At 36.5% G+C, this 25495-nt stretch overlaps 1 protein-coding gene across 1 annotated transcript; it reads left to right on the plus strand.

The window, feature by feature from the left end:
* RBM44 (RNA binding motif protein 44) lies at nucleotides 1-24730 on the plus strand. Its single transcript, XM_059702481.1, has 15 exons — nucleotides 1-73; nucleotides 3232-4832; nucleotides 5117-5175; nucleotides 6627-6803; nucleotides 8241-8424; nucleotides 8518-8540; nucleotides 8658-8742; nucleotides 10546-10660; nucleotides 11726-11854; nucleotides 14659-14738; nucleotides 14851-14921; nucleotides 15765-16053; nucleotides 20859-21007; nucleotides 21147-21288; nucleotides 24100-24730. The coding sequence occupies exons 1-14, from the start codon at nucleotides 1-3 to the stop codon at nucleotides 21268-21270; spliced, it is 3159 nt and encodes a 1052-aa protein (XP_059558464.1). The 3' UTR covers nucleotides 21271-21288; nucleotides 24100-24730.
* The last annotated feature ends 765 nt before the right edge of the window (nucleotides 24731-25495 follow it).

Here is a 25495-nt window from a genome sequence, read left to right on the forward strand (position 1 = left end):
ATGCAGGCCACTACAGTGGTAAAGACAGCTGCTAACAAAGAGTACCACAATAATGGAGGAAACATCCAGAAAGGTAAGGGGACAGACCAGTTGTCTTTATTCTAGGAGGAGAGAGATGCTAAATACAATTGGGCTAGATAGTTCCCACTCCAGTGTTGTTACTCTTTAAACTTTCCTCCCAGTAATGTGGTTACTAAAATTCAGCAAGTTTTAACTTGGCAACCTCACTCCAGTGATTTTTAGTGAATATGGGCAGCCTATACAGGACCTGTCAGGGAAATGGAAGATTTAGGGAACAGTAGGTGAACCAGAAGAGAGCATTTCCATCCAGCCAGGCCTTTGGGAACTGCTGATAGGCACAGTTGTCTTAAGTGGAAAGTGGGCAGGCTACCTGTGCTACCCAAGTTGAATGTGATTTGACTGCACACAAATCTGAAATTTCTTTTTCTTTTGTAATGGTAGGAGAGAAAATAAGAAATGACAAGAGTATAAAAAGCAAGATAACTAAACTTTATATGCTTAGGATTGTACATGGTTTTAACTATTAGAAGTGTAGAAAAATTGTAAATGCTATTTTAAGTCAGAATGGAAGTAATGAATTATTCAGCAAAGGAATTAATATAATTAACCATCCATTTTGGAAAAAATTAAGTTAGATTCCTACATTATGCTAGAGAGAAAAAAATCTACATAGTGTAGAAGGGCTGTGTTGTATACACACACAATAAATTATAGAAGAATGCTATTGTTTTCTTTTTAGGAGAATACTTTTATAATCATGTGGTAGGAAAGGCCACAGAGACAAAACTCAGAAGTCAGAGAAGAAAGGACTGATCCATTTAACTAAATAACCTTAATAACCATAGTATGATATTATAAAAAGTAAAAGATAAGCAATAAACTAGGGAAAAGTCCCATTATAAATAAGAAAAAAAAGAATTATCCAGAATCTATAATGAATATATATACAAATCTCTTAAGAAAAATGCAATCAATCTATGAGTTTATAACTGAAGCTAATGCCACTTTTCTTAGCTCCAACCCCATATTTGTAACAGCCTATTAAACCAGCGATTTTCAACCTTTTTCACATAAGTTAATATCCTTTGCCGATCTGACAAAAAAAATAGATATAATTTTGATTGATTTACCAAAAAAAAAGAAAATAATAGTAATTACCTACCCTTTTTGCTCCCAAGTGACTTTTTAAAAAAATCAAGTGCCTATACTTGCATATAAGGATTTCTGGAACCGAGAATTAACCAATCCGTCACCACCTTATGCAACGTGACCAGTAAGGTGCAACTCTATTAAATAACCTATATATTTATGGTTCAAGACAGGGCATTCACACTGGATGGCTATTGTTATGTTGGCTGTTGTTATTTTTTATTTGCCAATCTAAGGGTAAAGAGATCAGTACCCTGACTAGTCAGGTATTGTGTGTTTTAAAAATTCTTGCAGCACACTGGTTGAAAATTGCTGTCTTAGACATTTGAATCTGAATGTTTTATTGCTGACCTCAAACTCCACATGCCTGGAAATGAACTCATTATCTTCTCCTCCACACCTTAGCTTTTTTCCTTCATCTTCTAAATCAACTATTCTAGCTCCAAGTATTCCCATTCAACTGTAATACCAAGTTTTAAACCTTATCATTATTTTAGAGCAGAGGTCCTCAAACTTTTTAAACAGGGGGCCAGTTCACTGTCCCTCAGACATTCCACACATGCGCACTGCGGGCCCGGGACGAGTCGGCTGCTAAGCAGGACAGGCAGCGGAGGCAAAAACACCCGGCGGGCCGGATAAATGTTTTCGGTGGGCCGCATGTGGCCCGCGGGCCGCAGTTTGAGGACACCTGTTTTAGAGCAATGTTTAAGCAGGTGGTGGCCAATTGGTGAGTCATGAAATTAGTTTAGTTGATTGAAACCAGCTTTTAAAAAATAAAACAAAATAGACCAGAAAATACATTGGACATAGTCAGACTAGTTACTGTTTTGTAAAATGTTTGTTTCACTTATTCACACACATATGTATTGTCTACTGGATCTTGATATAAAATGTGTTTCTGATTGTGTTCTTGGGCAAAATATATATATATTTAAAAGCCACTAATCTCTCTCTACCTCATGTACCACTCCTAATCAAACACCAAATCTTGTCAGTTGTGGAACATTTATTCCAGCCCCACATCTGCACTCTTGGTCTGTCTGCCTCCAGTCTGCCCCTTCAAGTCTTCATTTTTATTGTTGCTTGAGGTGTCTAAACTCAATTTCATTCACATGACTGCCCTTTTCAGAAGCTTTCAGTAGTCCTCTGTAGCTTAGAATAAGAGCCAATCTCCTAAGAACATCATAAAAGGCCTTTTTTCTGTTCACAGCTCCGATCATTCCAGTAGAGCTATTTCACTCCAGACAAAGTGGCTTAATCTTTTCCTGAAAATGCCATATTATTTCACATAGCTCACTTTATAGGTGCTGTTCAATTTGCCTAAGATAACTATTGTGTTTCAAAAACACTTTTTAAATGTAAAGTTTTCTCTGAAATTGGCTTCTCTTTTCTTCTCAAAAATTTACCTGCTCATCATCACAGCTCTGTCAGCACTCATTATACCTGTATTACATTTATGTGTGCTTTCCTTATTTGTGACCCTTATGAAAGCCGTAAGTATTTGGATACACCACCCATGTCTTTGTTGTTGTTTTACCACTAGAATCTTGACCACTATCTTAACTGGGGCTACCATAACAAAATACCATAGACTGGTTGGCTTAACCATACAGAGATACTTATTTTTCACAGTTCTGGAGGCTGAAAGTTTGAATCAGGGTACCAGTATGCTCAGGTTTTGGTAAGGGCTCTCTTCCTGGTTTGTCAATGGCTGCCTTCTTGCAGTGTCCTCCACACATGGTAGGGAGAAAGAGAAAGCTCTCTGGCACTCATCCAGTCTTCAGGAACCCATCCTCGTGGCCTCATCTAGCCCTGATTACCTCCCAAAGACCCCATCTCCAGTTACTTTCACAATGGAAATTCAGGCTTTATTGTACAAATTTTGAGGGAGATACAATTTAGTCCGTAGTGACAACCACGGAGGATATTTGTCATGGATAATGTAAAGGTATTCCTACGTTGTGAAGAGCTTGGACCAGATCACATCTGAGTTATATTTTACTGTTGAGATTCTGTAATGTCCCTGCTGTTAACATTTTATTCTTTTTTTTTTTAAATCAGATGAGCCTTCTAATCCTATGAAAGGAATTTTGTCATCTTCCAGTGGTTGTAATGAAGCCAAAGTGACTTTTAGTGATGATGACTGGGATTCCTTGGCCCTAGAACAAAGAGCTAATGACAAAGAAATCAGCAATATTGACAAAGTAGATTTACTGGAGCCATCTTTTACTGCGAGTTCAGATGTTAACATAGAGAGTACTCGCTGTCAGTCAAGGGAGTTTGAAGACAGTATTGACTATGTTTTCTTGAATGAAACATACTCTATACTTTATTCAGAGTCAAAATTAAAGAATGAAAGTCTTACTCGTTCAAATTCAGAATTAGGTTCTGAAATACAGAAAAGAGAGGAGATGTTTTTTGATATTTTAGAACATAAACTTAAGATTATTGACTTAGAAAAAATCAAGATTTCAGATGATGATTGTAAAGAAACTGCTGAAGATGTCCAGAAGTATGATACAGATGAAGACTCACAGCAGGAATATCATAGTGCAGAGGAACAAGAATATCTGAGTAACCACTTTCCTCTTGATCAAACAAAAACATTAAACATATCTAATTTGGCAGTTGTTGGATTAAGAAGTTCAGGTTATGAAGTTAAACATGGTGGCAATCTAGAAGGTAATCATATTAAGTTGGAAAGTTCTAGCATCTCTTTAGATTCGATTGATGATTATGGACAAGAAGATTCACCTCATGTCTCCAAATACCAGAATTCTGTTATGTTAGGAGAGTATCATAAACCAAAGCATGAAAAGTGTAAGGATCAAGAGACTAGTTTAATGTATCACACAGTATTTGATGAAATTATACTAAGGAATAGTCCTGAAAGCCAGGAATCTCAGTCTAAGAGTGGTTTCTTTAACCTTCAACAAGCATTAAAAACCAACATTTATACTGGCAAAATTAAAGCTCAAGTAACTGAAAGTAAAGATTTTTGTGGAAATGCAACTGTTGAAAACAAAATGTTACAACACCTTGAAAATCCTAGCACATTAGCACAGGAAAAAGCTTTAGAGACATTACTACAACCCTTTAAAGACTGTCAAACTTCCTGTACCTCTATTTGTGATGATTCAGTCATATCTGCCTGTGGACATTCACATTATAAAAGCCTGCCGAGCATTCCTTACTCAGTCCTAGATTTTTCTGTTACTCCACCAAGGATTGGAGCCAAAGATAATCAGGCAATGAAAGAAGATCGCTTCCTAAAAGTTACTAATGGCAGTGCCACAAATAAAATGTGCTTTCATAGTATAGAAGGAACACATCCCAAATTTGCAACAGAGGCAGCTCAGTGCACAGTCACAGTTAATCAGACAGTGGATGTTAGCACTGATTTCAGGGCTTGTTTCACAAACAGCAGAGCGACAAGTACAAGACCTTCTGTAGTATCTACATCCAGCAACACAGAGATAACAATGATGAATAAAAAACGCCCTGGTGAATGGCAAAGGGGGAAACAAAGAAGTGTGGGTTGTAATACAGATTGGTCCTACAGTCAAGACAATGAAGATACACCAATGGCTGTGACCAAAGGATCGCTGGGAAAATCCCTCTCAGTTGACAGTTTCAAACCTAATGGAAATTTCTTAAATAAGGTAAAACCAATATAATTAATAATAGAATTTTATTTGACTTTATAAAGAGGCAGTGTGTGCTAATGTAAATTGAAGTTTAGCAGAGAATACGAAGGCTTTTGTGAGAAAATGCTCAATAAGGGAACAAGTGGATAGATTGCTGCCAATCCTATCCTTTTCTGGTGGCTGCTGTTGCCACTGAGTCCATTAGTAATTGGGTTTTACATTTTACCAGTTTGGAACCTCAGATAGAACATGTGTTGTTTGGCATATAGTTCTAATATGATTTTAAATCATGTTTGCAGGATTCCCTGGAATCAAGAAAAACACCTGCTATTATAGACTTAAAGGAACATCCTGAGAGGTAAGTTAGATATATAAGCTTGAGGGGAAAATCAAAATAGTAATTTGCTTTTTATAGGGTACTCAACCATCTATCTATCTATCTATCTATACATGTATAGATAGATATATAGATATAGATACATATGTATAAAAGCCTAAGCGACTGTTTGGCTGACCGGTAGCTATGACATGCACTGACCACCAGGGGGCAGATGCTCAGCACAGGAGCTGCCGAGCTGGGGTTCTTGAGTGATGCACCCGGAACCAGAGAGGAGGGAACCCGATTCCAGGTGCGTCACCCAAGAACTGCCCTCTCCAGTCTCAAAATCTGGGACCCCTCAGGGGATGTTGGAGAGCTGGTTTCGCCCAATCCCCATAGGCCAGGCCGAGGGACACCCAGCAGTGCACAAATCTGTGCACCGGGCCTCTAGTATAGAATAATAGCTTAAAGGAACTTAAGAGATCATCTGCTTCAGCCACTTGCCTGCATACAAAAAAATACTAGGATAATATAGAATGTGAAAGTTTTCTCACTTACTGAGATTTCAGTCTCAATAATTCCTTTAGAAACTCATGGCATCTTTATTCAACCCAAATCCATACTGATTTAGTTACTCAATTTTCTTTCATTTGATCCCCTGTAGACCAAAATAAAATAGCACCTTTGGAAAATGTTATATATATGAAGAAGGAAATAGCTACGTTCACTTGGATGCTTTAATCTTGATTTTAATTCATTGTATAATTTACTTTGCACTTATTAGATACCCTGAGAATTCAGAACACTATGGTGAACTAGGAGGTGGGGGTAGGGGAAAGGGTTGTCTCTGAGAAGCCAAATTAGTTTTCATGCTCTGAAGTCATTTACTTTTTACTTCATTCTTCTGAGTTTAATTCGGTATTCAATCCTATAAAATTAAATAACAGAGTTGGTTTTCTGACACAGCAGTATTGAGAAAAGTTAAGAATGGCAACTAGTAGCAAGAACTGTTATCATTCAGAAAATGTAGTGCTTTGGGGCTTTTTGATAACACAAAATATATGCTTATGATAATGACAATTAAGAAAAAAGTCTGCTATGTCTGTTTTCTATTAAAAAGGTAACACATTTAAGAACAGTTTCCATCTAGAATGCTTATAACTTTAAAGTGTTGGCCAAGGCTTGATTTAGGTTGAAAAACCTATTGATTCTGGATAAAGTCAGTACTTTACTTTGGAATTCTTTTTCATAAAAGAAATTTTGAATGTGAGAATTATTTATTTCCTTGAGTTCTAGAAAGAATATATTTAGCTTTGACTCAACATTTCTGCTTTTCGTGGTTGTAATGTATTCCTATAGCCTTTCCATGTCTGGTAGAAATTGATTTAAATTTGACAGGGAAATGTAAGAACTTAAAAACTGTTTCTAGAGGCATGTCATTAACTGAAAAATATTGGAGATCTTACCTAACCTAGTCTTTTATTTTAAAGGGAACCTCAACTTTGGAAAGAGTTGGAGAAGAATTTGCCATCAAAGTGCTGTCAGAAAACAATGCAGAGAGCCATCAAAGCAGAGTTGCACCTTTTAAATATTCACTATCAACTGTGTCATCGCCATTGTAGTGATATCTACAAACTTGTAATGGAAAATAGGGAAGGATTAAATAGGTGATTGTTTTTTGGGGGTTTTTTTTTTGTTTTGATTTTTATTTTTTAAAGTATTTTATTGCTTAAAGTATTACAAAGAGTATTACATATGTCTCCCTTTTTTTTTTCCCCCGCCTTTGCCAATCCCCTGGCCTCCCCTACCCCCCAGTGTCTTATGTCCATTGGTTATGCTTATATGCATGCATACAAGTCCTTCCGTTGATCTCTTACCCACCCCCCTCCTGCCCTCCCACCCTCCCCGGCCTTCCTGCTGTAGTTTGACAGTCTGTTCAAGGCAGCTCTGCCTCTGTATCTATTTTTGTTTATAAGTTTATAATGGTGTTTATTATCCAGAAATGAGTGAGATCATGTGATATTTTTCCTTCATTGACTGGCTTATTTCACTTAGCATAATGCTCTCTAGTTCCATCCATGCCGTTGCAAATGGTAAGAGTTCCTTCTTTTTTACAGCAGCATAGTATTCCATCGTGTAGATGTACCACAGTTTTCTAATCCATTCATCTACAGATGGGCACTTAGGCTGTTTCCAGATCTTAGCTATGGTGAACTGTGCTGCTATGAACATAGGGGTGCATATATCCTTTCTGATTGGTGTTTCTGGTTTCTTGGGATATATTCCTAGAAGTGGGATCACAGGGTCAAATGGGAGTTCCATTTTAGTTTTTTGAGGAAACTCCATACTGTCTTCCATAGTGACTGCACCAGTCTGCATTCCCACCAGCAGTGCACAAGTGTTCCTTTTTCTCCACATCCTCTCCAGCACTTGTCGTTTGTTGAATTGTTGATGATAGCCATTCTGACAGGTGTGAGATGGTACCTCATTGTTTTGATTTGCATCTCTCGGATGATTAGTGACTTTGAGCATGTTTTCATATGTCTTTTGGCTTTTTGAATGTCCTCTTTTAAAAGGTGTCTATTTAGGTCCTTTGCCCATTTTTTGATTGGATTGTTTATCTTCCTTTTGTTGAGTAAATAGGTGATTGTTAAATTTAAATCTGTGTCACCTTAGAAATTTATCACTAACTTTAAATTCTAGAAAATTTCTTTAGTTTCATTTTTGAAAGGCAAAAGCAGGAGTAGATTATAACTAGATTTTAAAATATAGTACACTTGAATTTCATGAAGAGACAACAGTGCATGTTGGGATTTTGAATCCAGTAAAAAGATAGATTTGATGTTTCTTATGAAGTCCAAGAATGGACAAAGTAAGTTGCAGGGTTTCGCATGACATCCCATCACATTCTCTCTGGCTTATATAATGGGGATTGCTGGTACTGCTTCTATTTTATCTTCTGTGGTTCATTTTGTTTTATTAAACATTTTTAAAAAAAATATTTTAAAGATCTGATAGAATTAGAACTAAGTATATAATGTAATATTAGTGTTAAATGGATGACTTCAGCTTAAATCAGTTTTGTGAACTTAACTTTTGAACAGGAATTTGTCAACTAATTCTACTAAAAAGGAGCTGGGATCAGCACTACTGTCTGTTTTAGGAGACTTAAAAGTTAAATATGTAAGCTTGAAAGAAAAAGTAAACAAGGGCATTCCACTGGAAGAGCTGCCCCCTCTGTCAGTAGAATCAAAACTATTATCTACCTTCTCTACTTTTGCTTCCAGGGTATGTATGTATGTCTTAGGAATACAATTTTTACTTTCTTTAGACAAAAGATTTTAAACTAAAAGATTTTTCTTCCCTTTTATGTCTTTCCAGCTAATGAAAAAAGAATCACATGTGTAAGTTAAGGTTTAATTTGATCTTAAAAATTGTTTAATTTAGTTAATTTTAAGTTTTCTGTTTTGGTCCTTATTTAAGACATCGACAAATCTTTAATGAAATGTTTATCTGTTTAGCTTTTCAGGAGCAGATTCTGAACTAGATAATCAAAGTACATGTGATGTTGATGTGTCTTCAAGCCTGAAAAAGATACATTCTCAAGTGAGGTTTTTTGGTGTGTTTTTTAGTTCATCAGTATAAATCTGTGATTTTATGGCTTAAGTGAAGTAAACTATAATTAGAAGAAGTTCTTACATCCTTCTTTTCATTTAACTGGCTTACTTTGTGTACTGCTATTTGAAGGATATAACTGATTAGAAGGAACATATGTCCCAATCAAACAGATGTCAACAGTATATGTTGAGATGATGACCATATAATGTACGCTTATACCAGTAGATTTGAGGATGAAACGTAATGATGTTCATATGGCGAGATACAAACCTGGACTGTCTCAGGCAAACCATGACTTATGCCCACCATCATGTTGACCCAGTGTGATAAAAACTAATATCTTAGAGAATTTGTTTCTTGAGGTAGAGCAAAATAATGTCATTCATTTTAGACAGGGCAAAGTTTTAATTCTTCCTTTATTAACATGATGGATATAATTTTAATATGCTTTTCGTAGGTTTTCTTGACCTCTCTTGGTCCCAAGGAAATGTTCTTCACTCCACAAATTGTGAAGTGCTATAGAATCATAAATTAGATTCCATTATCAAGTGAGGCAGTGGGGTAGGATAGCTAATGTTTATTTTTACTTTCTGACTTTGGTTTTAACCCTGAGGTTATATTATATGGGTAGTCTTATATAATAAGATGCATTCTCAAGCCAAAAGTGGATACTTAATTGGTTTACATTTCTTTCTATTAACATAAGTGATTAAAAGTAAATTACTTTAGCAATTTATTCCACTGTTGTACTCGACCCTATTATACACAAAGAATTAACAGATCTAAAAACAGACTTGGATATTCTCACATTTCTTACGTAGTTTACTTGTTTATTTCATGATATAAAATGTTCTAGAGAGGTTGTGTTTCATCATTGTAATGGTAGCAGTGGTATAACCTCATTTGGGGAAGAACAATAAATTATTTTTAAAACTACAAGCTGTAGATAGACATAATTTTTATGATCTAAGCTTTGGCTGTAAAACAATATCTTTAAAAAATGCTTTTTGATTTTATAGAGGATAGAGAGATAGAAACATTGATCAGCTGCCTCCTGGACGCCCCCTACTGGGGGTTGAGCCAGAAAACAGGGCATGTGCCCTGACTTGTAATTGAGCTCCTGAACTCCAATCTGTGAAATCTTGGTCATGGGTCGATGCTTAGCCACTGAGCCACACCAACCAGGCAATAAAACAATATTTTAAGTTGTGATCATATTGTAATACCAGTCTCATTAAATTAACAGGTTATGCCTGAAAGCCAGTGTAGTGTAGTGTGTCTAAATTTTAGTTACTTATGTACCATCTTCACAATTTTCCATAGCCATATATTGCCTGTAATATTACTTGCTTTGTGTTCTTCTTTAAACAGTTCTCCTTTTTAAATAAACTTACGTAAAGAGTAACTTATTTACTGTTATATTTGGGAAAGAAACATTACTTCCCATAGATATAAGCCATATTAAATACATAATTTAAATGTTAATATGGAAAGTACTTATATGTATACCTTCAAAAATCATCTGAATTACTTCAAGAGTGTGTATGCCACACTTTGCTAAATAATGGTAGTGTTAGCATATAGTCACTATACACAGACTTGGGTCATTCAGATCCTAATTCTCATGAACTGTATGACGTTCAGTTTGCTCACCTGCAAATGTGAGTGGAGAATGATTTTGCTCTCAGAGCCTTTATTGTTGTGAGGGCTAAGGCCAGTGAATAGTGCCACCACATAGTAAGAGCACCATAACTATTAGTCCTTACTTATTTTCATTGCTTTAATCCTCAGGTGTCTTTATTATCTGACAATAGTCATCCTAAACAAGGTACCTCACCCAAGGAAGATGGTTTAAAAAATGGTGATATAGATGGATACTTTAGTCAACTGAAACTTGATGATAAAGGTCAGTATAAAAATGTATTGTCTTGTGTCATTGCCAGAAAAAAATAAGGTTTAAAATGTCCCTAGTGCCCATTCATTAAATCAAAATAAATATTCTTAATTGACTGAATGGCATCATTCTGATTATGAATGGTATGTTCTTTTTGCATGTACTTGGCATCTTTAAGGTTACTTAATACTATCTTTAATAATAAAAGTGTAATATGCTAATTATACCAGACGTCCTTCCGGACAACCTTCTGGATGAGGCCACGGCGGCAGGGGCCAAGGCAGAGGCGTACGCCGTGGCGGGGGGCCGAGCCCCTTGCACAGATTTTCTGTATCGGGCCTCTAGTATCTGATAATGCCAAATAATAATACAGACTTTTATTCTTCTGGTTCATGTCTTACAATCTAAAAATTCTTCTGTCCAATTTGTATTTCTGCAAATTGTGTAATATTTTTTATTTTGTTTTCTATGAAAAAAGATGATCATTCCAAAAAGATCACTAATTCAATTTTTAAAGAAATAAAGAGCTGCAGTACTGTTTAATATCTTTTTAAAGACAGTTATTGTTAGTCTGTGTAGAGAGATGATACAAATCTCTTTAATAAAGAATAATTTAAAAATCTGAAAAACAAGACTAGAGATTGGTGTTAATTAAAGAAAACTGGGAAGCAAATCACTCAGACTGAAAAGTACTTTTTATTTAGGGACTGCTGAAAATCCCTTCTCAGAGAATCAGCTCCACCCCCATCCTCACCTGAGGACATGCTTCCATTGATTCTAGAGGGAGAGAGAGAGAGAGAGAAACATCAATCTGTGGCCCCCGTATACACCTCAACCAGGGATTGAACCAGAAACCTGGGTATGTGCGCTGACTGGGAATCGAACTCACGACCTTTTGGCGTATGGGACAATGCTCCAACCACCTGAGCCACCCAGCCAGGGCCCTTCTCAGAGAATCTTTATGCTTGGTTCTCTTATTTTGCTAATAATTTATTTTTATACTTAAAACTAGTAATTGTCATCATGCTCAGAGGGCAAGCTTACATTATTCATAGCTACTTGTGTTCAATCTCTTAGATCCCAAACATTATCAAGAAACAAGTGAAGACTGGTTTGATGCTAAAGAGAGCCTGACAGGAGGTGACTGCTCAGGAATACAAGAAAATCAAATAGAACAAGACAAATGGGATCCAAACTTTACTTCTGGTTGGTTCTTAACAGTTTACTAAGAAATCCTACCCTAGCTCTATTTATTTGTTTATTTATTTAATCTTTATTGTTGAAAGTATTATATATGTCCCCTTTTTTTCCCCATTGACCCCCTCCAGCCCACCTGTACCTCCCCAGGCCTTCACCAACCCATTGTCTGTGTCCATGGGCCATGCACATATCCATACAAGTTAACCTGGCTTATTTTTAAAATAGTATTTACTGTCTTCTGTTATTGGGGGGGACTAAGCTGTTTTAAAATTTTATTTCAGTTTGTGGATTTTCTTTATAAATATAAAAAATGAGAAAATTAGCCATTTGGAGGTCATTTCTCTTTCAGAAAACTGCTAAAAGCTTAAATCTGCCCTGGCCAGTGTTGCTCAGTGGTTGGAGCGTCAGCTCATGAACTGATGGGTCAAGGGTTTGATTTCTGGTCAAGGGCATATACCTCGGTTGCAGGTTCAATTCCCAGCCCCTGTTGGGACGTGTGTGGGAGGCAACCAATCAATTTGTCTCTCACATCAATGTTTCTCTCTCCTTCCCTCCCCCACTCCCACCCTTCTCCCTCTTCCCTTCCTCTTCCATCCCTTCCACTCTCTCTTAAAAAAAAAAAAAAGGCAATGGAAAAAATACCTTCTGGTGAGGATTTTTTTTAAAAATCAACCAAGGAATGTATCAATAAGTGGAACAACAAATCAATCTTTCTCTCTCTCAAAAAATCAATAAGTAAAAAACATTTTTTAAGTATGAGAAAATTTAAATTACCTGAAGTGTCTCCAACCTACAATAATCACTATTAATATTCTTTACTATTTTATGTATTTTATGCATATATTTAATACACATATATAGTTTTAAATAAATGACATATAATCTAGTTTTATTGCAATTACTTTTTTCCTTGCATTTTTCTCCATATAACTAACCACATACTGTGTATTTTTCTTACTTAATATATTGACTGCCTTCCCACACTCACACGTGAGGCCAAGAATTGTTTATGCTTTGTTCACTGCCTATCCTGAGTGCCCCTGGGGTATTTAGTAGATATATTATATTACACTAGTACAAGGGGAGGTGATGGGTATGATGTACGTCTCTTGATTCCTATTCACTTACCTTTTCTATTGTGCTCCCTTCTCACCCTAATGTAAAAATATAAATTATAAAGGCAAATAGTTTCACTATTTTCTCTATACAGCACATTATAAACCAAAGAAATTATCAAGTTAAGTTAATGAAGAAGAGTAGGTATTATTGCCTAGAGAGGAAGAATTCTACCTGAATTCTAGCACCACCACTGACTAGATTTGTGACCTAAACTCCTAAGACTTCAGTAATCTCACCTAGAAAATGGAAATGATAACAGTTGTACCTCACAGGGTGGTTGGAGCATTACATGAGATGACACATAGAAAATGCTTGGCATAGTGCCTGGATATGGGAAGCACTCAGTAAGGGTTAGATTCTTATTATATATTGAAAATAAAAATTGTAATTATCCCATTATAAAAATTATAAAACATATAAATAAAAACTACTTTAAGAATTCATTCAACAAATATTTATTGTGTACCTCTCTATGTGCCAGGTATAGGATTTGGTAGTAGCTTGAAAAAAATCTCAATTCAGTGAATCCTTTTTTATTTCAGACCAGGTTCTCTTAAAAGTACAGACTGAGCCCTGACCGGTTTGGCTCTGTGGATAGAGCATCTGCCTGCGGACTCAAGAGTCCCAGGTTTGATTCTGGTCAAGGGCATGTACCTTGGTTGTGGACACATCCCCTGTGGGGAGTATGCAGGAGGCAGTTGAATCGATGTTTCTCTGTCATCGATGTTTCTAACTCTCTATCCCTCTCCCTTCCTCTCTGTAAAAAATCAATAAAATAAAAAGAAAATTTTAAAAAAGTACAGACTGAAAATGCAGTCCAGGACTTTTGAATAATCTATAATCCTAGTATTTGTGATTTCTAAAATAGTGCTATCTAAAGCAAGTTCTTTGACCTCCCCCCATTCTGTGTGCCATTACTATTACACAGCTATATACCAGCTATTGATACTGTGTGACTTAAAGGTTTTCTTGGTGTGGTTTTCCCCAGCAGAGTCATGTGAGTCAGGAAAGCCCGGGCCAGCATTAGGGTGGGCTAGGATCCTGTGTGCATTCCATGTCTTAGCACTTCTCTGAGCATAGACAAGTGAAGACACTGTCTTCATTAGGGTGTAATTAATTACTCTTAACTTACTGATCCATTTTTGAGCTACAAGAGACTTTAATATCAATGAATCCAATCACTTTATTTTTAAGATGATATAATTAATGCCCAGAAATGTTAAAACTTTTCTCCAGGCTCTTGGTCTTCAGTCTAGTGCTGGTATTTGCTAGTTATGACTTTATAATAAGTGTTATGATAATCTATATATATAAAAGCCTAAGTGACCAGCCGACCAGTAGCTATGATGTGCACTGACCACCAGGGAGCAGGCGCTCAACGCAGGAGCTGCCGAGCTGGAGTGACTTGGTACCTGCGGTTCTCAGGTAACGCACCTGGAACCAGAGAGGAGGGAGCCCAATTCTGGGGTGCATCATCAATACCCGAGAAGCACCCTCTCACAATCTGGGACCCCTGGGGGATGTCGGAGAGCCAGTTTTGGCCCAATCCCTGCAGGCCAGGGCAAGTGACCCCCCACCAGTGCATGAATCCATGCACTGGGCCTCTAGAAAAAAAAGTAACAATTTTCACTTAAAAATATCGACATCATAATGGTTATCTTCTGTTTTGTGTTATGTTTTTCTATAAGCAGAAATTAAGAATGCTGAACCCTTACAAAGAGATAAAGGTTATTTGGTACATGTTGGCGGTCTCTGCCCTTCAGTATCTGAGGTATGCTAGGATTTATTTTTTGAGCTTTATTTTCAAATTTGTTAGGTGTTCATATTTTGATTATTTATTGTTGTTTTCTACCTTTCACAAACTTTTATTTCTCTTCTTTTAGGCTGATTTAAGGTCTCATTTTCAAAAATATCAAGTTTCTGAAATTTCAATTTATGATTCTTCTAATTACAGGTATATTTTCTAAATTCAATAAGTGTGCATTTGCTAAGTGTCTGCTGTGTGCCAGAGGCTCTGTACTAGACATTAACCAAGTGGTGACAGGGCCATTCTAGTAGAGCTTCCCTGACTCCAGTAAAGGGACACACGTGGACAAGCAGCTGCAGTCATGAACTGGTGCTGCTCTTCATCAGGTCTTTTTCATGGTACTTTTCACCTTGTTACTACTGACACGTAGCAGTTACTGGATGTGTGCACTTGGTCTTGTTTCACAGTGGCAGTGGAGTGCTTTAGTCAAGAGAATGGGCTCCACAGCTCTGTGGCTGGGTTTAGTTCCCAGCTCTATCAATACTTGCTGCATAAATTTGGACAAATTACTTAATCTTTCTGTACCCCAGGCTCTTTATAAAGTAAGAATAGTAATTCCAGTACCTTTATTGCTCTGAAACTGTTTTTAGTTAAATAAAGCAGTAAGAATAAAGCATGGCATATAGCAGGTGCTCAGAAAACTGTACCTTTATTATTTTTATTATAATTCTTAGTTGATATTTTTATATTCTATTTTTAGGTAGATAACTTTACCATATGTATATAACCATATATATGTATGTTGTCACTTTCTGTTTTGTGACATTGCCATAACATTCAAAAGTATCAAATACTAATGCCGAGAGCTCAGTGGAAATACCTTTACTGTTTTATCACTAAACATGATAGCTGTTCATTTCAGACATTAAAACTTTATCAATTAAGAAAGGATCCTATTTGTAGTCGAGGTTGAAATTTATTAAAAATAGGTGTTTAATTTTGTCTTAAATGGAGTCACTTAAGACGTGCTTTTCTATTTTTATATTTTAGATATGCATCTCTTGCTTTAAAAAAAAACAATGATGCAAAGTCTGCTGCGAAAGAAATGAATGGGATAGAAATAAATGGGAAACCAGTAAATGTGCGACTTGTTAAAAGTCCTGGAGAATGTACATCGCCACTTTCCTCCAAAAGTGGAAGGAGAATTAGTTCGAATAGTTTGGAGAAAAGCACCAACAAAGACATCAGCTCAGCTTCCTCTGCTCCTAGATTGCCCAGAACTAGGCCAAGGCAGCTGGGATCCGAGCAAGACAGTGAATTTTTCCATTTTGACCAAGAGGTTAGTTTTCCTGGTTAGCTCCTTTAAATGGATTGTGTGTGCCACATTGAAGTAAGTAGCTGTGTAGAACAAATGACTCTAAAACTATCAATCTTAAAATGGGAATGAGAAAGTCATTCTGAATGATTTTTAACTGTGGATCCACCCTAACCTGCTTTTACACGACTCTAGTTCTCCTGAGGGAAAACGTAGATCTTTGCAGACCTAGCTACAGAAAAACTCGTTTCCCTTTAACTTTGACTAGGTTCATTGCCAGTGCTTTGCAGTATTTTATCTCTTTATTTGTGGACCATACTACATCATTCTTTTTAACACAACCTTATCTCATACTTCTTAAAACCATATAATGTAGTCATTTAATTATATATGCCCTCATCTTTAAAAACCACATGGGAAGTGATGAAGTTGCCTGAGTCACTCTTCTTTCTCCCAAACAAGTAGTTTATATACAATGTCTTGATTTCTTTGTTTCTCTTCATCTGACTTTAGCAAAATGCCTGGCATCACTTAGGCATTCCATTGTTTTTTTTATTTTTCATACAGTAAAATCTACTTTGTTTGGTGTCTGTGTTTACACAAATGCATATAGACATGTGGTTACATGTCTGTTGCATTTGTACGGACACCAAACAAGATAGTCAAGATACAGAATAGTCCATTCCAAAACACTCTCTTGTGCTCCTCTGTTTCCTCTTGCTATGTTTTTACCTTTTCCAGAATGCCATACCAATGGAATAGTATGTGGCCTTATTAGTTTGGCTTCTTCCACTTACTTTAGTGCATTTGAGATAGATGTATTGTGTTGTAGCAGCAGTTCCTGCTCATATTTTGACCATTTTTATTGGGTTTATTTTCTTATTACTGAGTTCTGAGAGTTGTTTTTTTTTTTTTAAATATGTTTTATTGATTTTTTTACAGAGAGGAAGGGAGAGAGACAGAGAGCCAGAAACATCGATGAGAGAGAAACATCGATCAGCTGCCTCCTGCACATCTCCTACTGGGGATGTGCCCGCAACCCAGGTACATGCCCTTGACCGGAATCGAACCTGGGACCCTTCAGTCCGCAGGCCGATGCTCTATCCACTGAGCCAAACCGGTTTCGGCCAGTTTTGGCGAGTTTTTTTATGTTCTGAATATAAATTCTTTACCAGCTAGATACATGGTTTGCAAGTACTTTCTATACTTTGTCTTTTCATTGGTTTAATAGTATCTTTATCAGAACAATAGTTTTTAATTTTGTTGAAGTACCATTTATCCATTCTTTTCTTTATTAACTTGTGCTTTTAGTGTTGGATTTAAGAAACCCTTCTCAGAAAGATTTTGAGTGAATTTGTATGTAATGTGTAAGATATGAATTGAGGTCATTTTTTTCTTTGTTTTTGTTTTACGTATGGAAGTGTTCTAGCATCACTGTTGAAAAAGACTATCCTATCTCCATTGAATTATCTTTACACTTTTGTTAAAAATCAGTTGATCATACTTGTATGGGTCTATTTCTAGACTAACTGTTCTCTTCTGTGGATCTGTTTATCTATATTCACCAATACTACACTGTGTTGATGATTGTAGCTTTATTGTAAGCCTTGATATCAAGTAGAATGAGTCTTCCAGCTTTGTTCGTTTTCAAAATTGTTTTGCCTATTCTAGTCTCTGACTTTCTGTATAAATTTCATAATTCAACTTGTCAGTATCTACCAAAAACTCCTACTTTGATTTTTACTGAGATGATATTGAGTCTATAGATCAGAGCAGATCCCTTTTTAGTAAGTGGATGAAAGAAATACTTGCTGGATAAGACAAAGGCATCTCTTCTAACTATGTCCTTTATTCCGTCCTTTCCATAATTCCATTCTTGGAGTTACCCCAATTCTTTTCTGTACTATTAGTGATTCCATTTCTTCATGCAGACTTTTCTTGCTACTTAGAGTCATCTAGAACTCTTCCTATCCTGGCAAGATTTTCACTTGACTTTTCATTCTTTTGAAGTTACCCTTCCTATTTGCCCTGTGTTTTTACTGCCAAACTTCCCAAATTTTTATCTCTAAAATTTTATTTTAACTGCTTTTTTCATTCTCACTAGTGACCTTTTTATTGGTCTTTCCCCCCATCGACCTTTTTTTTTTTTTTTTTTTATCACCTAGCCTCTTTGACTCTTTTTTAAAAAAACATACTTTTATTGATTTCAGAGAGGAACAGAGAGGGAGAGAGAGATAGAAACATCATTGATGAGAGAGAATCATTAATTGGCTGCCTCCTGCATGCCCCACACTGGGAATCCAACCCGTAACCTGGGCATGTGCCCTGACCGGGAGTCAGTGACCTTCTGGTTCATAGGTCGATGCCCAACCATTGAGTCACACTGGCCAGGCAAGCCTCTTGGACTCTTGATTATCCCTTTCTCAAAAATCATTTTTTTTTATCTCAGTGACACATGTTTTTTTAAAAAATATATTTTATATGTTTTTATTGATTGAAGAGAGAGGAAGGGAGAGAGAGAGATAGAAACATCAGTGATGAGAGAGAATCATTGATTGACTGCCTCCTGCACACTCCCCACTGGGAATTGAGCCCAAAACCCGGGCATGTGCTCTGACTGGGAATTGAACCGTGACCTCCTAGTTCATGAGTCAACACTCAACAACTGAGCCACACCAGCCAGGCAACACTTCATGTGTTTTTTTGGTACATAACCTCAGTCCACAGTAAGAAAGAATAAACAGAGTACAGTTGGGCTGCATGGGGACCTGAACTGGAAATTTGGGAACTGTGGCTTTTCCCGTTCTCATGTAGTAGATATGGTTTCTTGCCTTTACAACCCTGTATGTTCCATTCCTCTGCACATTAGCTTTCTCTGTCTGATCATGACTTTTCCTCCATTTCACTTTATTTTGCTTAATGTTAACTCTGCAGTATTATTCAGTTTGAGCTTCTATCATTTGATTAATTCATTTGCTCTATGTTTCAATTCCTCATTCTTTAGACAGGGAATCTGACTGACCCAGCCTGTGATTTTTGTGTTCGTCATTTCAGGTGATGCACTCTTGCTTCAGCCAGCTGGGGCAGTGGCCATGGAGTTGGTAGAGGGAAAGTTATGTGGTAGAAATAAGGCACCATGGGCCAGGGTAGGAGTATGCTATCTTAGAGTATGTGGGTAGAGAAGTTTCTATTACCAGCTTGTTAAACTATACTCTCAAGTTCTCTTACCTTTCCAGCAATTTCTTGTCACCCTTCTTTTTCTTGGATTCTCAACATTTATTCATTTAGGAAATATTATATACAATGAGAGGCAGAAGAGTGATGATTAACAGCAACACATTCATAACCTGGCTCTGCCCCCTACTCATCATATGATTGAGCAAGTTATATCAACTTTGTGTCTGAGCTTCCTTGTCTTTTTTTAAAATATATTTTTATTGATTTCAGAGATGAAGGGAAAGGGAGAGAGATAGAAATATCAATGATGAGAGAGAATCATTGATTGGCTCCCTCCTATATGCCCCCCACTGGGATCCAGTCTGCAACACAGGCACATGTACAGACCGGGAATTGAACTGTGACCTCCTGGTTCATAGGTCGACACTGAACCACTGAGCTACACCAGCTGGGCCTGAGCTTTCTTATCTTAACATGGGGATAATAGTTTCTACTTCACAGATACTGTGAGGTTTAAATGACTTTAATACAGAAAATTTTTAGGACTGTGCCTGGCATGGCAAATATGCTCAATAAATAGTAGCTGTCATTGTTGACCAGTAATTTGGCTCTTTCATGAAAATCTCATCCTCCGTGTGGTTTCAACTATCACTTAAACTGCTGTATCCCAAACATTTATTTATTTAACTAACAGTTACGACATGCCAACTGTGTACACTGTTCTAGACCCTGGGAAAGCAGCAGTGAACAAAACAGACAAAAATCTATGTTCTTGTAGAGCTTAAATCTAGTGAAGGAGATAAGGCAATAGCAAAGAAGTAAAATATCTGAGATGACATTTAATATTTCACATATCTTGTCCTGATTTTTCATCTGGGCTTTAAAGTCTCAGCTCTTCCTTTGGTGAACTTGGGATTTACAGTGGTTTCATACAATGTATAGTGTACTTGCCTGGTTAATAGTAATTAATTGATTATTTTAATTTTGTCTCTTCAGTTGGATTATAAGATGCATAAGTGGAGATGGTTCCAATTTATATCACTAGTTTTCTTCCCTGGCCTTTTCTGTCCCCCTCCCCTTTCCCTGCATGTGGTACATTCTGGGCATATAGTTTATGCTCATTAAACATTTAGTAAACAAGATGTAGATTATTTATAACTATCATGCAGACCAGTTTTCCTCTGTCAGGTTGGGTAAAAGAATTAAACTTCCATGCCCTAAGCCTAAGATAGATAGCCATTGTATATAATGAATTAGCCTCTCTCCTAGCTATAGGAACTAGTTATGTCCTATCTTTAGGAAAGTTGAGCAAATAGATCTGTGTTCTGTGGCTCAGATGAGGAATCCCAGTCGAGAAAGACTGGTTTAGACATAACTTCAAATTCTTGATCACTGCTATAAGAAAATGTGTTTGCCATTTTTTTAATACATGGCCCTGAGCACAGCTCAAGGAAATCTACTTGGTATAAATAATCCCAAATCAAAGTAAGTTTCTTAAAATTTTTGATCTTATAATTTATAATTATTATTATCATTACTGTTTTAATTTTACTATTATAATTGAAATTTTAAATTTTGTTTTAATTAAATAATCTGGATTGTCTCTATGTAATGGTTACTGATTGTAAGAAACTTTTAAAATGCTTATTTAGGGTGTCAAGAAGAAGAATTGTAAACAGATTGAATCTACTAAATTATTACCTGATACACCTATTCGATTCATACCTCCAAATACGTTGAACCTGCGTAGCTTTACCAAGATCATGAAGAGACTTGCTGAACTACATCCAGACATTAGCAGGTAATGACCACAATTATATTTTAACTGGCTGTAAAGTTTGAATGTAAGAATGTAGTTTCTTTCAATAACTTAGCTGTATTTGGAATGCACAGATGCTTTGGAAAGGACAACTGCTCATGTATGTTTTCCTTTTACACAGAGACCATATTATAGATGCTCTTCAGGAAGTACGAATAAATCATAAAGGTTTTCTGAATGGCTTATCTATTAATACTATTGTGGATATGACTTCATCTGTTTTGAAAAACTCTGCTTCCAGTTAGAAATAAAAGAAGCAAAAGGTAAGTCAATTATATCTTTTATATTTAACCATTACTTCAAATTTTAAGTTCCTGATTTCATTTTTCCAAATGAAAATATTATTTTTTAAATAATATTATAAAATAAAAAATAGACTGTATTAGCATTATTTTTTTTCTTTCATGTATTAGCATTATTAATGCAAATCCAGTTACCCCAAAGTTCAGTGACTTAATGTTTAACATCTCATTGCAAATCAGGATTCAGAAATGGCGTGGCTGGGTGGTTTTAGTGTAGGGACGCTCCTGATGTTGCAGTCATGATGCTGGTCTGGGCTTCAGTCATCTGGAGGTTTGAGATTGCAGGATCTGCTCACTCGCATGGCTATTGGGGAGTCCCCTGTACCACCCACTAGGCTCAGTGATTCACTAGGAGAACTCCCATTATTCAACATAGTTATACTCATGGCTATGATTTATGACCGTGAAAGATACAAAGCTAAATACACAAAGGGGGAAGGGTTGATAGGGTAATGTCTGGAGAAAACCAGGCACAAGCTTCCAAGAATTCTTTCCCAGTGGAGTCACACAAGATGTGCTTATTTCCTCCAGTAGTGAGTTAGAACAGCACACATGAAATGTTCACCAGGAAAGCTCACTAAAGACTCAGTGCTCAGTGTTTTTATTGGGGGCTGGTAACAGGTACCCACTGCTTAGCACGTACCAAAGTCCTAGACTCTGAGAAGGAAAGTAACTGTTCAGTATAAACCACGTTGCTTATACAGTGCTGGCATAGTGGGACACTCCCTTCTGGGATCAGTGGGAGCCCTCTTCAAATCCAAGTTCCTAGACACCAGCCAGTGGCCAACCTTGCAAGCAAGTCTTTCTGAGGACACAGCAGTCTCAGGCCCACTGTGTTACCTCTCTTTTCCACACATGTACCAGTTAAGTACAAAGGCATGTAATCTTCGGGTAATTACTTTAAAAGAACAATTTTGAAAAGCATATAAAAAATTATGTTGGGCCTCCCACCCCAAGTTCTTCCCAGGTTTCACTGTGAGTTCTCTGTCCCTTTGACTTCCTATCTATTTATACATAAAGTTCACCCACAAAATGGCAGTTTTTCAGTAGAATCGTGAATTGCCCCAACAATTAAACCCAATTAGCTTTTGTGGGGGCCTTTGGTAGCCAGGAGCTATTAACTAGTGTGAAAATGCTCAGGCGCCCCAGAAAGAGAGCCCCCCATCCCAGCATACACAGTGGAAACAGGAGACAGCACTGCAAGGCAGGGGGCCCCAACCACACCAGGCCCTCACTCATGAAGCTCATTTAAGCCGCTGTCTCAGCAGCCTCAGGTGAGAAGCTTGCTGGCAGCACTGGCTGGGAGGTGTAGGCAGGGCCAGCCACCGAAGTGCCCATCCAGGCCTCCAGTCCCTATTCAGGGAAGAGGATGAGGCATCTCTGCAGTTTTTCATTAGCATCTACCCCCCACCCTCCCCACCCCCCCAGTCTGGGCTTAGCCACCCAGAGTGGCGAGGGCAGGCAGGGCTGGGATAGGGCAAAAAAAAAAAAGGATGTTGGGTCTTCACATACAAAAACTAACTCAAAATGGGTCAAGACCTAAACATAAAGAGATAAAACTCTTAGAAGAAAACAGAGGAAACACTTCACAACATTGAATTTGGCAATGATTTCTTGGATTTTACATAAAAACAGACAAGAAAAAGATAAATTTGACTTCATAATTTTTCTGTATCAAAGAACACTGTCAGCATAAAAAGGCAGCCCACAGTTTGAGAGAAAATATAATTATGTATCTGATAAGGGTTAATATCCAGAATTATATAAAGAACACCTACAACTCAACAAAAACAACCCAATTAAAAATGGGCAAAGAATTTAAATAGATATTTCTCCAAAGAATATATGCAAATGACCAATGAGTACAAGAAAATGTACTTGTCACTAATCATTAGGGAAATGCAATCAAAACTGCAATGATATAACACTTCACACCCTTTAGGCTGGTTATTATTTTAAAAAATAAAAAGTATTGGTGAGGATATGGAGAAATTGAAAACTGCATTGCCAGTTGGAATATAAAATAGTGTAGCCACTGCGGAAAATGAAATGGCCGTTTGTCACGTTAAACATAGAATTACTATGACTCAGTATTTTCACTTCTGAGTACATACCCAGAAGAACTGAGGAAGCAGGGATTCAGATGTTTGTACACCTAAGTAGCATTATTCACAGCTAAAAAGTAGTTGTGGATAATTATTCCACTTATATGAGGTACCTAGAGTAGTCAAATTAATAGAGATAGAAAGTAGAATGGTAGATGCCAGGAGTTGGGGGGAGGGTGAGAATGGGGTATTTTTTAATGGGTATTTTTATAAATTATCTATCTTATAAAGGTTAATATCCAGAATTATATAAATAATTTCAGTGTAGGAAAGTGAAAAAGTTCTGGAGATGGTGATGATGATGGTACAACTTAAGTGATTTTCTGTAGAAGACATTGCTATTTTTTACCACAACGGCAATCCAGAGTCTGAATAGTTCTCTGTAGATATCTCTGTTGGCCTATTTCTGTTATTGATCTAGTAAGAGAATTTAGTGATATATTTAGTCAAGGTATAGAATTTAATGGTAAATGAGTATATCTATATCTGTATATGTTTATATATAGATACACACACACACACACATATATGATAAATGAGTTTAATGACAATGTTTGGTTTAGTAGTAGAGTGTACTGATAACTAACTATACACTTGTCTGGATGTTGGATTTGGCATAATGAACACATTTTATGACTGATATCTTTCTTCTTTTCTTGACCTATAGAATTTCCTTGGAAAGCATGAGTTCCTTCCTACAGAAAATGTTCTACAGCACTTAAGAAAAATTGTGGTAATAGTAAGATGATGTGATTAAATAGGCTTGATAAGTGGATTTTGGAATATGTATATATTTAAACTTCCAAAATAATTACTGCTGATACATGTAGTACATTTTTATGACTTCATTGTAAAACATTTAGATTTATTTTCACTGTTCTTACCAGGAAGAGTGAACCCATGCATGCTTTGGTAAAGTACTTAAATGTTTTTTTTATTTTATTTAAAAATTTTTGTATTGAAGTTGCCAACATAATCACAAATGGTGGCAGTAGTATTTCAACTCAAGGTGCCTGTTTCATCACCCAGATTTAAAGCCCTTAAATTTAAATGGTCACCATATTGCTTGCATTCATTTGGTAATTCATTTAGTAATAAGTTCTTTCCTATTAGGTTAGAGTGTAAATTGGAACCATTTTCAAAGTCCAGTTGTTATCTTGTCTTATAGCAGAAAATTCTTTAATTTCTTACTGTTCAAAGTTGCAGTTTTACTAATAGTAAGATGGACATTTAAGTATGTGTTTTCTTCAAATGTTTAAAATATTTAGAGCATTTAATATTTAGTTGGTATCACTTGATTTAAAGTTACCCATTTAACATTTATGTTTGATGTATTTACATTTAATAAAAGCAAAGTTTACAGTACCACTGCACCTGTAATACTTCCTGCAGGTTTGATGGCATTTTCCAAGTATAAATAACCTACCAGTGTTTATGTGGAATATACATGGATGGTATTTCAAAATTTTCCTTTCTAATGGGATTTTTTTGTTTTGTTTCATATATTAATTTGTCTTTAGTTATTACCAGATCCATCCTAAATTTCTATCAGGAATTGAGTTCCATAATGTAAAAAAATAATTTTAGCCCTGGCTGATGTGGCTCAGTTGGTTGAGCATCGTCCCATGCATCAAAAGGTCACAAGTTTGATTCTTAGTCAGGACACATGCCCAGCTTGCGGGCTCAATGGGAAGCAACCAATCAATATATCTCTCTCACATTGACGTTTCTCTCTCCCCGTCTCTCTCTTCCTCTCTCTAAACCCCAATAAAAACATATTTTAGGGAAAAAAATAATTTTAAAACTCTATTAAATGAAACTTGAGTCTCATTGGTTTCAGCCATGTATCAAATTAATAGAATCCTAGAATTGTGGAGATTTCTTCCTACATGTTAAATTACATGGTTATTTATATTAAAAGGCTACATTCAGAGTTATCATTGAATACAGTTGAAACATGGACTAATCATCATTTTCTACATGGACTAGCGACGTTTCAGGTAATTTTAACATACATTATTGCCACAGTGTGTGTACCCCCACTTTGGCATACAAAGAGAATT

The sequence above is a fragment of the Myotis daubentonii genome, chromosome 7 (assembly GCF_963259705.1).
Source record: "Myotis daubentonii chromosome 7, mMyoDau2.1, whole genome shotgun sequence".
NCBI classification, from domain to species: Eukaryota; Metazoa; Chordata; class Mammalia; order Chiroptera; family Vespertilionidae; genus Myotis; species Myotis daubentonii.

Coding starts and splice junctions, on each gene's coding strand:
- RBM44 (XM_059702481.1), top strand. CDS start 1: ATGCAGGCCACTACAGTGGTAAAGACAGCTGCTAACAAAGAGTACCAC. Junction 6,804..8,240: donor AATAGGGAAGGATTAAATAG/GTGATTGTTTTT, acceptor ACTTTTGAACAG/GAATTTGTCAACTAATTCTA. Junction 14,922..15,764: donor TATGATTCTTCTAATTACAG/GTATATTTTCTA, acceptor TTTATATTTTAG/ATATGCATCTCTTGCTTTAA.